Source organism: Notamacropus eugenii, chromosome 3, assembly GCF_028372415.1.
Source record: "Notamacropus eugenii isolate mMacEug1 chromosome 3, mMacEug1.pri_v2, whole genome shotgun sequence".
Taxonomy (NCBI): Eukaryota; Metazoa; Chordata; class Mammalia; order Diprotodontia; family Macropodidae; genus Notamacropus; species Notamacropus eugenii.
Window position 1 is genome coordinate 247,415,344 of NC_092874.1, and position 13,137 is coordinate 247,428,480.

Consider the following 13,137-nt stretch of genomic DNA (forward strand, 5'->3'; position numbering starts at 1 on the left):
AAGAGCAATCCTCAAAGTATGTTTTTTTTTTCCTGAAATGGTTTTATATTTGGTTTTCTAATTGATATTGCTAGGGAAATGCAATGTGGAGGAAATATTCTCCCAACTATTTTCTTACTTCTTCTTTGTCCTAGCCCTGATGTAGGCTACAGTGTGGTCACAGACAAAGGATTTAATTTCTCTGTGGCAGATGAGGCTTTTGTTTGCCAGAAGAAGAATCATTTCCAGATCACTGTCCACGTCCAGGTTTGGGGCAATCCACAATATGTCAAAACCCAAATGGGGGTAAAACCAATAGAAACATTTTATTTGAAAGCTTTTGGAGTGAAGGTGAGTCTTCTCTTATTAGCCACCCTTAGTAAAAAGGTATCTTCTCTGTATTTGAATGGACTTTGGTGACACTAAACATATGGAATTTGTTTTAGGTTTGGTCCCACTGACTGAAGGCTAAGGCTGTTCATTTTACCCTCCCCCTCCTCTTCTCTGGTATCCTAACAGGGTTAAGGAATCTACTTGCCTGCCATGGGCTTGAACCTCCACTACTTGTGTTCTGTTCATTTTTAGGAGCCCAGTGTCTAGTAGCCCAATTCCATTTAACCATTTAATAATTAATAAACCATTTAATAATTAATAAAATTAATAATAATTAATAAAGGAATTTATTTCAAAGATAGGTTAAGACAAAACATGTAAACACTACCCCAAACTCTTTGGGGACAGAACCCCCTTTATATCACTTCAGTCTTTAGGGATTGGAAATAGATTTTTAACTCAGTTTCTATATATCATTGGCCCTACCAAATTCCCCACTGGGTTGAAATCCAGTACCCTTGGGTTTTAGGGGCTTTACTCCTGGGATGGGTTTGGATTCCTGGGCTCTTAGATCCCTGTCCTCATGCTCCTGGACCAGAAAGCTCCCTTCCTGCACCCAGAATAGAAAAGGACAAAGGAAAGCAAGTGAAAACTTACTTCTTAAGGCCCCATGGTTTGCTCCCCTCTCCCATAATTCTAACCATCATCTCTGTTTCAAAATTCTGGTATCCCTGATAGATCTTACACACTCCATTCCCACATTCCAATTTGGTATGGATTTATTAAGTGCCTACTCTGTACAGGGCACCATACCTTCAACTGAATATGCTGGCCACTTATACAGATTTGATTTACTTTTACCTCAGTTACCAATATTACTGTTACTGTTACCAATATGTCTCTTTAAAATCAAGCTCAGGCAGCTAGGCGATCTGGTGGATAGAGCACTAGCCCTGAAGTCAGGAACACCAAATTCAAATTTGGATTCAGACACTATCTATGTGACCCTGAGCAAATCACTTAACTCTCATTGCCTCCAAAAATAAAACAAAGAGTAAAATGTAATCAAACTGCCCATTTGGTCCGCAAAACCAGCCAGTCCTCCTGAGTTTCCTATATCTATTAATGGTCCCAGAATTTTCTTAGTCATTCTGCCCCATTGCCATCTTTGGATCTTCCCCTTTCCATATCCTATTTCCATACCCTGCTTCACCAAATCTAGTGGATCTTTTCTTTCAGCTTTCTTAGTAGTCATTACTTCCCCTTCCATTTCCATAACCACCACCCTAGCTCAACGATTATAATAACCTCCTAATTAATCTCCTGCTTCTAAGTCTCCTCTTTCTTCAGTTGGATTCTGTGTACCACTGCCAGATTCCTAAATATGGGGTTTGCTCATGTCATTTCCTTGCTTTAAAAAAATCTTCAAAGAACTCCCTGTTTCCTCTAGAATGGCTATTTATGGTCCTTTGCAATCTGGCCCCTTTCTACCATTCTAGCTTCATCTCCCTTTACTTCCCTTCCTGAACCCTCCAGTGCAGCTAAACTGATTTATCCAACTAACCCTCAAGTATCCTTTCCATACTTTTGCTCATGACTTTTCCTTAGCTCCACCCAAGAATGCCTTACCATTTAAATCTACCATTGCTACTTAACTTTTAGTATATTTGTTTCTTTTCTCAACAAGGAGAACGTAAGTTCTTTGAGGGCAGAGATTATTTTTATTTCTGCCTTTGTATCCCCAGTGCCAAGGACAGTGCCTTGCTCATAGAATGTCCTTGATAAATGATTGTTGAATTTAATTGGATGACTAGATGGTGACTTGGGAACTTTGATATTTTTCCCATAAATAAATAAGTACTGAATAATTATTTGTTGATTGGATTTGAAAACTTATTTGAAAATTTTCTAGATATTGATATGTTCTATAGCATTAACTTTTGGGTCTTTCATAGGTAGAGGCCACCAATCAGATAGTTGCCATTGAACAGTCCCAATCGGATCGAAGCAAAAGGATTTTCAATCCTTACAAGTAAGAGGTCCCTTCTATCTCCCCTTTCCCCCAATGTTTTCTACGAGCATTTCTGGAATAAGGCAAGTCTGTCAGTCTTTCATTGGCAATTCAAAGAGATATCCACCGGGAGGTCTGATTTGAAGTGATGGAAAATGTAAATGCTACAAACATGTGTTTGTCAACAAAACAATGTTCATAAAAATGCATTGAAATTCTGGAGGGGAAGCATTATAAAAAGCTGTTCTATATTACTGGTTTTTTTATACTCATTTTGCTGTGGGCTTTGGCTCCTTAAGATAGATGGCAGTCAGATTTTTCATTTTCATTTTCATCATTAACATGCTGACAGAGTTAATTTCAGAATTTGGAGTGCCTGCTGTGCTTACGATTCAGACTTATTACTTTTTTTCGTAAATGCTGTTGTTGTAAGGGCATTGGAAGGGCTCCCACTCAGAAAATATACAGGGCTGGTACCAAGCTAGGCAGATTTCAGATTCCATCAGAAGGAGGAATGACTTAGGGTTGGATTTGACTTTTTGGTGTATTTGATATGAGGAGAATTGGGCTATTTTATTTATCGATAATAAGCTGTTCCCAGGGCTAACATGGCAAAGTCAGCCTGTGCTTGAATTTGAAAGCACCTTATCCTGATAAACAATTAGGATTATGCCACAGCATGCCAGTTTAGCTTAGTATACTTGGGTATACCTGGTTTCTCAAATTAATAGAAAAGACATCTGATATAGAATTTGATCTCTTCTTGCTGTCTCTTTGGGGCAAGATCTAATGTAATGTTGGATTAGGAGAAACTAAATATGAGATGACACTGTGAAGACCCCCTAACAGAAGTCTAAATGTAGCACCGCAGGCACTTTCCCTTCTTCCCCCATGGCCTACTCACAAGACAAGTCCACCAGAGGATGACAACCCTAGATTTAAGGTATTTTGAAGTGATATATACACTAAGACTCTATGTGTTTGAGGGCAGGTAGGCGACTCAATGGATAGAGCAGTGGGACTGGAGTCAGGAAGACCTGAGTTCAAATCTGACCTCAGACTAGCTGTGTGACAAGTCACTGGACAAGTCACTTAACCCTGTTTGCATCAGTTTCCTCATTTGTAAAATGAGATGAAGGAGAAAATGACAAATCAGTTCAGTATCTTTGCCAAGAAAACCCCAAATAGGGTCATGAAGAGTTGGACATGACTGAAAATGATTAAGTAACAACAACATATTCATGGTGTGTTTACTTTTCATAGAGAGCAAAGATAACATTATTAGTCTGAATATTAGTTTGAAGCAAAGGAGTCAAGTGAAATAACATATTAAGGAAAGTTATAATAAAACATTTCCCCCATAATCCTGGGGTATCCTCTCCCAAGAAATACACATACCACCAGAAGAAAGAGTGGGCATGCATGAATAGACACACATATAAGGAACTTATTAGGAACATGTGTAGTCAAGGTTCTCATGTAGAGAATTTTAGCTAAAAATTTGGGGTATCTCCTTATAAGTGTGGACTTTTTCATTTAAAACCAGAGATTTAAAAAATTGATCTTTTAGAAAAAGCAGCCAAATTTGCCTTAGACCAGTGAAAACAAGACAAAACAAAACTTTTCTTGTGGGGGTAGGGGAGGGATTTTTAGTTTTAGCTTTATTTCCCCACGTCTTTGTGCCATAACTTGTCTCATCCCTTCAGAATCTTGACCAAGTCACTAATCTCCAATGGGAAATTCTCAACTCTAGGCCATCTTCTTCAGAACAAAGAACTTGACTCTCCCAGCTAGCTTAAAATCCTGGGAATAGTTTAATCTTTTTTTTTTTCAACTGAACTTCTTAGTTGTTGGGAGTGTCCAAAGATGATCTCAGTCTGGTTCAGGGGTTCTTAATTTTTTTTTCCTTACATAGACTCTTTTGGCAGCCTGAGGAGCCTCTGGACCCTTTCACAGAATAATATTTTTAAATGCATAAAAATAAAATCCATTGGACTACGAAAGAAATTAATTATATTGAAAATCCAGTTATTCAAATATTCAAAAAAAATAGGTTTTTATAGTTCAGGTTAAGAATCTTTGCTCTGGTTCAGGGCAATCATTCTCTGTGCCTCTTGAGTTTAGTCTCTGGAGGTGAGGCTGTAACAGAAGCCATGTAAGGGTTATTTGCCTTGGAATCTCTTCTGTTCTCTCAGGTAGATGAGTGGGCAGAGGGAAAAAAGCACCTCGATGGAGCAAAACCCAGGAGGCCAGGTCTTTGTCTCTTCTGCCTGCCTGGCCACATTCCTGACCTTTCATATGCAAATACTTCCAGTCAAAGCCCCAAGGGGCATTGAGCTCACCTTTATGTCAAGAAAACCCTTTACTCTAGAGAAGAATGCCATAGCAAACTCAGGCAAGGTAGAATAAAGGGGATTTCTGTTTCCCTCAGAGTCTCAAAGAACAATAAATTTTTGCTTATGGAGATGGCTGCATGAGCAAGAAATATCATAAAAGCCAATTTCTGTTCAAATGGCCATTACTTGGTTATTGAAGAGTGAGCCAGTCCCCTCTCTTCCTCACCGGTGAATTGCTGATCTACTCTGAGTCAGTCTGATCAGAACCTGGGAATCTTAATAAGATGGGACCAAAGAGAGCAAGGTGGTAGAGTGGAAAGGGTTCTGGATTTTGGAGTCTGAGGACCTGACCTCAGGTTAAAATCCAGGGTCACACAATTAGGAGGTATCCAAAGCCAGATTTAAACTCAAGTCCTCCTAGTTCCGTCATCTACTACCTTAGGGTTGGGTTTTACTTTTTGACTAATCTGATGTAAATGGAGTTGGGCTATCTTGTCCTTTGGATAGTGAACTATCCTCAGGGTTGCGACAAGATCGGCAATCTCTTTCACCAAAAGATGGGAAAGTCAGTCTATGTCTGAATTTGGAAGCATGTTATCTGATATACAAGTGGGATTGGCCGGTTCTACTGATACTTGAGTACACCTGGTTACTCATGTTTGTAGAAAAAGCAATCTGGTATAGAACGAACAAATCCTTTAACAGTCTCTCTTTGCCTCTGTTTTTTCTTTCTATAAAATAAAGGAGTTGGACTAGATTGTCTCTTCTAGCTCTAAATATATATGTGTAAATACATTGCATATAAATATAAATGGATATTATATGTATAATATTTGTATATATGTGCATATACATAATCTTTTTATCTCTCTGCTTTAGAATTGATCTACCAGGAGACCAAGTAACCAAAGTAACTCTGGGAAGATTACATTTCAGTGAGACAACAGCCAATAATATGAGAAAGAAGGGAAAGCCCAACCCTGACCAGAGGTACTGAGTGTCAACATGTGGGAATCATTGACTATCCATGGGCATACTGTTGAAATAGCTGAGCATTTCATAAGAGCCTTGCCAAGAATCCATGACATCAAACTTGGACTGTTTCTTTGTAGCTCAGTCTCATGGGTTTGAAGACAGGGTCATAAGTCTTTTAAGTTAGTATCTGAGGATTCCTTTTTTTAAAAATTAATTTTTTTCAGTTAACAAAGCATTCATTTTCTCTCCCTCCCTACACTAGAAAAACAAACAAAACTCTTGTAATAAATGTGCATAGTCAAGTAAAACAAACACTCACATTGGTAATAGCCAAAAAAATATGTCTCCCGTGTATTTGGTCCATCGTTATAGTTACCATTGACACTCCCACTGGGAGCACCTTGGACCTCAAGGAGCCATTCCCATTCTTTCTCTAAATCTACCAGTTCTTATCCTTAGCCTGCTTCATTTGCAGTCTTCTCTTTTCCCCCACATCCAAATTCCTTCTCCCCCAAGATTTAATTTCTATTTTATGATAGTACTGGATCTTGTTTTCAGAGAAGAGAGAGAGAAGGCACAGTAAAGAACACATGGCTAAGCTGGAATTGCATCACACGAGGCTACTTTGTAAGCATTGTGTTATCTGCTAGCAAAATATTTTCAGTCCTGGACCTCTTTTGTAGGCATATTTTTTTATATGAAATAATTTGGGAAGAAATGATAGATTTTGTTAAGGCCTGTTTTGTAAGAAATATTAAATGACTGAATCCCTGAAAGGGTTGACTAAGCTAGAAAGATTTTTGGTATACAGGCCTGGGACCAAAACTGTATCTGCAGTCTGAAGTCTTGTCTAGTTAGATTTGGAGACATGCATTCCCAGAGGAGAGAGTTGACCGCTGGGTGATAAATGCTTTTGGCCACAGCAGCTCAGGAAGCCATCTACTAAGACATTGGAGGGATTTCAATCTGTTTCTGGTGGAAAAAAGAAGTACGTAGAGCCAAGGATATTTTAACATAGCAAAGTCAGGTTTTTATTTTTATTTTACTAAGCCTTCTGATTCCCTTGGGGCTTAGGCTGCATTTATTTTATTTATAATTTTATTTTAAGCTCTGAGTTCTTTCCTTCCTTCCTCCTTTTCCCTCACCAACTGAGAAGGCAAGAAAAACAAAACATTGCAAATTTAAATAGTCATGCAAAAGAAATTTCTGCATTAGCTATGTCCAAGAATAAAAAAGGAAGAAAGAAAAGAAACTATGCTAAACTCTGCACTCTAAGTCCACCAGTTTTCCATCTGAACTCAGATAGTATATTTGATCTTGAATCCTTGGGAGCTGTGATTGGTCATTGTATTGATCAGATTTCCTAAGTCTTTCAAAATTGATTATCTTTACAATATTGTTGTTACCGTATAAGTCGTTCTCCTGGTTTTTTCTCACTTCATTTTGTATCAGTTCATATAAGACATTTCAAGTTTCTCTGAAACCATCCATTCCCCATTTCTTATAGTGCAATAGCATTCAGTCCTATTCATGTGCCATAAACAACTCAGGCTGTATTTAGAGAGATACTAAGTATGAGACTAGGGAAGTGATAATCCACTGTTCTCTGCTCTGGTCAGATGGGAATGGGAGTATTGTGTTCATGTCTGGATGCCACATTTAGGAAGAACATTGCTAAACTGGAAAGTGTGGAGAGTAGGGAGCCTTGTATGGTGAAGACCCTTGAGACCATGGCATAAGGACTGATTGAAGGACATAAAGAGGAACTGGTAGCTGTCAAAGTATTTAAAGGGTTGTCAAGTAGAAAAAAAGAGTTACCATTGATCTGCTTGACTCTAGAGGGAAGTACTAGGAGTATTTGATGAAAGTTGTAAAGGGCTAATTTAGATATAACATAAAGAACAACTTCCTAACAAGTAGTGTTATCAGAACATATTAATAACAAAAATAATAAAAATCATATGAGTACATCAAAATATGCTGAAAAAGCTTTTTGATAAAATTCAATGCCCCTTTCTTTAAAAAAATTCTAAAAAGCATAGGAATTAATAGACTTCTCTTTAATATGGTAAATAGTATCTATCTAAAATCAAGAGCCATCATGATATGTAATGACTATTATCATCACAATTGCTTGATATAAAACTATAAGTACTAGTTATAGCAATAAGAAAGAAAAATAAATTGAGGAAATAAGCACAGGCAAAAATAAAATTATCATGTTTCACAGATGATATGATTTTCTACATAGAGAACCCTAAAGAATCAAATAAAAATAACTGAAATAGTTAACAACCAACAAAGTTGCAGGATCCAAAAGAAGCCCACCTAAATCATCAGCATTTCTGAGTATTACCAACAAAATCCAACAGGAAGAGATAAAGAAATTGCATTCAAAATTGCTATGGAATTTATATAATATATGGGAGTCTACCTACCAAAATACACACAGGAATTATATGCATATAATGATATGCATTCATTACAGATATAAAGATAGACCTAAATGACTGAAGAAGTATTAACTACTCATGTTTAAGTCATGCCAACGTTCTAAAAATGCAAATAATAACTAAATTAATTTGCTTATTTAGTGTCATACCAATCAAACTTCCAAAGAATTATTTTATAGAATAAGAAAAAAATTACAAAATTCATTTAAAGGAACAAAAAGGTAAGAATCCCAGGAGAGATACTGAAAAAAGTGGGAAAGAAGGGAACTTAATAATACCAGTTCTCATGCTAAAAACCATAGAGGGGTTAGTGAAAGAGAGAAGTAAATAAATACAGAAGGACAGAACCAATTAAACCCAAAGACCCAAGCTGCTAAAGTAGGGACTCACTATTTGAAAAAAACTCCTGGAAAAATTGGAAAATAGTTTGGTAGAAATTTGCTTTTGATCACCATCTCACAGTGAATGCCAAGATAAAGTTCAAATGGATGCATGATTTGGATATAAAAGATCACATCATAACCAAATGGAAAGTGCAAGCAAGGAAATGCCTTTGGCAAGTATGGATGGGGGAAGAGTTCATGACCAAACAAGGGAACAGAGAAGATCATACAAAATATAAAGGATAATTTTGATTACATAAAAAAAGTTTTTGCAGAAACAAAATTAATGTAGTTAAAATTAGAAGCAAAAATTAAGTGAAAAAAACATCTTTGCAACAAATACCTGTGTATAATGTTCTCATATCTAAGCTATATCAGGGATTTGTTTTAAATGTATAAGAACAAGAATCATTTCCCAATAGACAAATGATCAAAGGATATAAACAGGTAGCCCCAAAAGAAAAATTCAAATTATTAACAAACATATGAAAAAATGTTCCAAGTCACTAATAATTAGAAAAATGCAAATTAAAAGAATTTGAAGGGTTCCACTTCACACCCATTAGATTTGCAAAGTTGACAATTTTCCTTTTTAAATAGTATTTTATTTTTTCCAATTAATTGTAAAGATAATTTTTCATATTCATTTAAAAAATTTGAATTCCAACTTTTCTCACTTCCTCCCTCTCCTCCCCTGTCTCTAAGAGGACAAGCACTTTGGTGAAGGTTATATATGTGCAATCAGGTAAAACATATTTCTATTTTAGTCATGTTGTGAAAGAAGAAACAGGCCAAAAAAACCATGAAAAAAATAAAGTGAAAATAGTATGCTTCAATCTGCATTCAGACTCCATCAGTTCTTTCTCTGGATATGGATAGCATTTTTCATCACGAGTGCTTGGGAATTATCTTGGATCATTGCGTGGTGGAGATGAGCTAAATCATTCCTAGCTGACTGTCACACAATGTTGCTTATACTGTGTGCAATGTTCTCCTAGTTCTGCTTACTTCACTTTGTATCAGTTCATGTAAGCCCAGTTTTTTCTGAAATCCTCCAGCTTGTCATTTCTTATAGCGCGATAGTATTCTGCTACATTCATATGCCACAAATTGTTCAGCCACTCTTCAGTTGATAGACATCTCCTCAATGTCTAAATTTCAATTTTCCCACCACAAAAAGAACAGCTATAAATATTTTTGTATATGTTGGTCCTTTTCCCTTTTTATGATCTCTTTGGGATATAGACCTAATAGTGGTATTGCTGGTGATGACAAATATTTTTTTTTAAAAAAGATAGTTGTTGCAGAAACTGTGAGAAAATTAATACACTCACACATGCTGGTGGGACTGTGAATTTGTTTAGATGTTTTGGAATGCAATTTGGAACCATGACCCAGAAGTCATTAAACTATGTGTACCCTTTGATCCAGCAATACTACTGCTAGGCTTATTACCCTCTAAATATAACAAAGAAAGGACTCATTTGTACAAAAATACTCTTCTCTTCAACTCCCATCCATTGGTCTCAGTTCTGTCCTCTGAAACCATGCAGAAATCAAATACCTCTACCTCATGGTAGAATTTCAGGTATCTAGACACTGCTGTCGTCTCTTGTCCTTTTCCCTGTCCCCATATTTTCTCTTCTCCATGTTCAACATTCCTATTTGCTTCCACTGATCTTTATGTGGCATGGTTTCTTGTTTTCTCATTGTTTAGCAAATCACATCTGTGTGTTCTCAGTTTGTCAATGTTCTGAGAAGTGGTAATCAGAACTGAGCATGATATTCTAGAATAGATGTGGTCTGACCAGGAGAAAATACAGTGGTACTGTCATTTCTCTTATTCTATCTTTGAGTTGGCTTATACAATATTATATATAATCATTATATGTGTAATGATTTTTAATAATACTTATACTAAAAACCAAGCAGGAAGAGTTATCTCTTAATAAACCATGGAAGGGAAAGGAAAATCCTCATCCTCACTGATGAAAATGGCCTTGGGGAAGATGAGTGTGGAAAACTAACATCTTTGATTCTACTGTTGAAGAGGAAGTAGTGGTAGGAAAGGCTTAAGATGGATTGACAGGAGCTGGTCCAGTGCTAGGGAAAGAGCCAAAGCTATGTGGAAACTTGGGATGTTTTTAGCTTTATTATGTAGTCAGGGCATCAGTGTGTCCTGGCACACTGATTGAGAAGCAGTGGACTAAATATATTCTGTCCTGAATGGTTAACAAATAAGAAATAACACATACTTAGAATTGTCCTCAAGCCCAAACTGAGGATGAGAACTAGGGGTTCTTTATACTGGGTCTCTTTATGGGATTTGCAAATGACCTGACTTGTATCAAATAAGATAACATTTTTTAAAGCACTTAGCACATTGCCTGGCACATAAAAAATGCTTATTGTCTTCTTTCCTTGTACCAAGGGCTAATAGAAAGTGATAATAGATGAATCAATTGTTGTATTCTTTCACAATGGAGAAAATTTTGCCCTTGGGAGGAAATGAAAGAATGCCAGTATGGAGTGGCATATCATGGGACAAATTACTTGTGTTTCAGATGAAGTTAGGTTTGAATTTTTCTAATGTTTATACTGTTTCCTAACTAGGTATTTTATGTTGGTGGTTGGACTCTATGCTGCTAGTCAAGACCAGCTGTACTTATTGACTGCTCACATCTCTGAGAGGATAATTGTCAGGGTAGGTTCAACGTCTTCACTCTCTCTCAGGCTACAGCTCCTGAGTCACCACTTCTTTCTCCTCCCAAGAAAGAATTCAGTATTTTCCAGGTATGGTTACTTGGAAAATTACCATTGAAGGAAATTTTATAAGAGTTCTATTGAGGAAAATAGAGAGAGAATGTGGCATAGACCATGGGGGGTTCAACTGGAAATTGTCCTATCTTGACAACAATAACTATGTGACCTTAGGCAAATCATTTCACCCCTTACTGCTCCAGGAAATGCTCTGAGACTCTAAGTTATGGAAGAGTTACCCCTCTGTTTTAGTGGAAGAAGTGAGTTTCCCCCCACAGCAATGAAATCTCATATCTAGAACAAAAAAACACATGCTAAAACTAGACCATCAGTGTTATAGCAGTTTTGGAGAAAGTGGAGAAAGGAAGCTTGTAAATAAGAAACAGTGTGGTAGAAGACTGGTTTTGGAGTCAGGAAAATCTAAATTAGAATCCTACCTGTTACACTCACTAGCATGTGACCATGAACAAGTCACTCAACTGTTTTCAACCCCAGCTTCCTCGTCTCTAAAATGGGAATAAATAACATCCTGAGGTAGCTACCTGAAAGAGTAGCTAAAGTGCTTCATGAATTCTAAAAGTTCTGGTAAGTTGAACATAAATACTCTGAATCCTCAGGGCCAGGAGGGCAATATCTCCCCTCACCATGCTAGAGTGCCTTGAGGAATTAGGGCAACGGTGTGCTGGTCAATGTTTGACATTTGGTTCTCTGGAAAAGAAAAAGTTTACATGACACTAATTGAATCTGCATTATCAACATTTTTTTTATCATCTTAAATTTTGATATCAACCAAGCAATAAATCAAGTCCTTATTTGTAGTATTGCCAATTTCCATGTTGAAAATGTTAACCTGAAAATTGAAATCAACTCTTGAGAGCTAGATTGAGCTGACTGCTAAAGATTCCTTGGTTAGGGTATCTTTCTCCATTCCTATCAATTAGCTCAAGTCACCATCAGAAGTGCACTCCCCCCCACACCCCCCATTGGTAGGAACCAATCACCTTGATTTCATTTGACCACAAAACAGTGAGAAACTTTTACAAAAGGATGTAAGGCCTTTGAGGGCAGTAACTTTATTTTTGTCTTTCTTACTAAATGTTTGTTGACTAACTGATTCTGTGATCCTGAGGGAGGAGACTTTATGTGGTATATTATTTCCTGTTTCAGAGCAGTCATATATCATGGAAACAGAATATGAAAGATTAACCTATTATAAGTAAGATACTGTAAATATAATGTAGGGGAACGCTCATTGGCTTTGGAATTAGACGACCTGGATTCAAATCTTGTCTCTTCTTCCTTTCTGGGGCTGTTTGCTCTCTATAAAATGATGGGATTGGACTACAGCTGGAATTCTTAACCTTTATTTTTTTGTATCATAGACTCCTTTGGCAGTCTCAGGAAGCCTATGAACCCTGTCTCAGAATAATGTGGTATTTTTTGAGGGGAGGAGTTACTTACTTAATTTTCACTTTTAAAGATTTTGAATTCTAAATCTCACCCCCTTCCTCTCCTCCCCAAGACAACAGGCAATCTGATATAGGCTATACATGTACAATTATATGATACATATTACCACATTAGTCGTGTTGTGAAAGAAGAATCAGAACAAAAGAGAAAAACCATGAGAAAGAAAAAACAAAACAAAAAAAGAGAAAATAGTTGCTTCAATCTGCATTCAGATTCCATAGTTCTTTCTTTGGATGTGTATAGCATTTTCCATCATGAGTCTTTTGAATTGTCTTGCATCATTACTGTTACTGTGCATAATGTTCTCCTGGTTCTGTTCACTTCACTCACCATCAGATCACGTAAACCTTTCCAGGTTTTTCTGAAATCTGCCTGCTCATCATTTCTTATGGCACAGTAGTAGAATAATGTTTTTAAATGTATAAAATACATATGAT

At 36.8% G+C, this 13,137-nt stretch overlaps 1 protein-coding gene across 1 annotated transcript in view; it reads left to right on the forward strand.

Moving 5' to 3' along the window:
- The window catches only part of MYRFL (myelin regulatory factor like), a 119,340-nt gene that overhangs the window by 14,081 nt on the left and 92,122 nt on the right, over nt 1–13,137 (forward strand). Inside the window, exons 5-8 of the mRNA XM_072655366.1 lie at nt 135–330; nt 2,268–2,344; nt 5,539–5,649; nt 11,084–11,174. Coding sequence (XP_072511467.1) covers nt 135–330; nt 2,268–2,344; nt 5,539–5,649; nt 11,084–11,174 — 475 coding nt within the window. The remainder of the gene's footprint in view (nt 1–134; nt 331–2,267; nt 2,345–5,538; nt 5,650–11,083; nt 11,175–13,137) is intronic.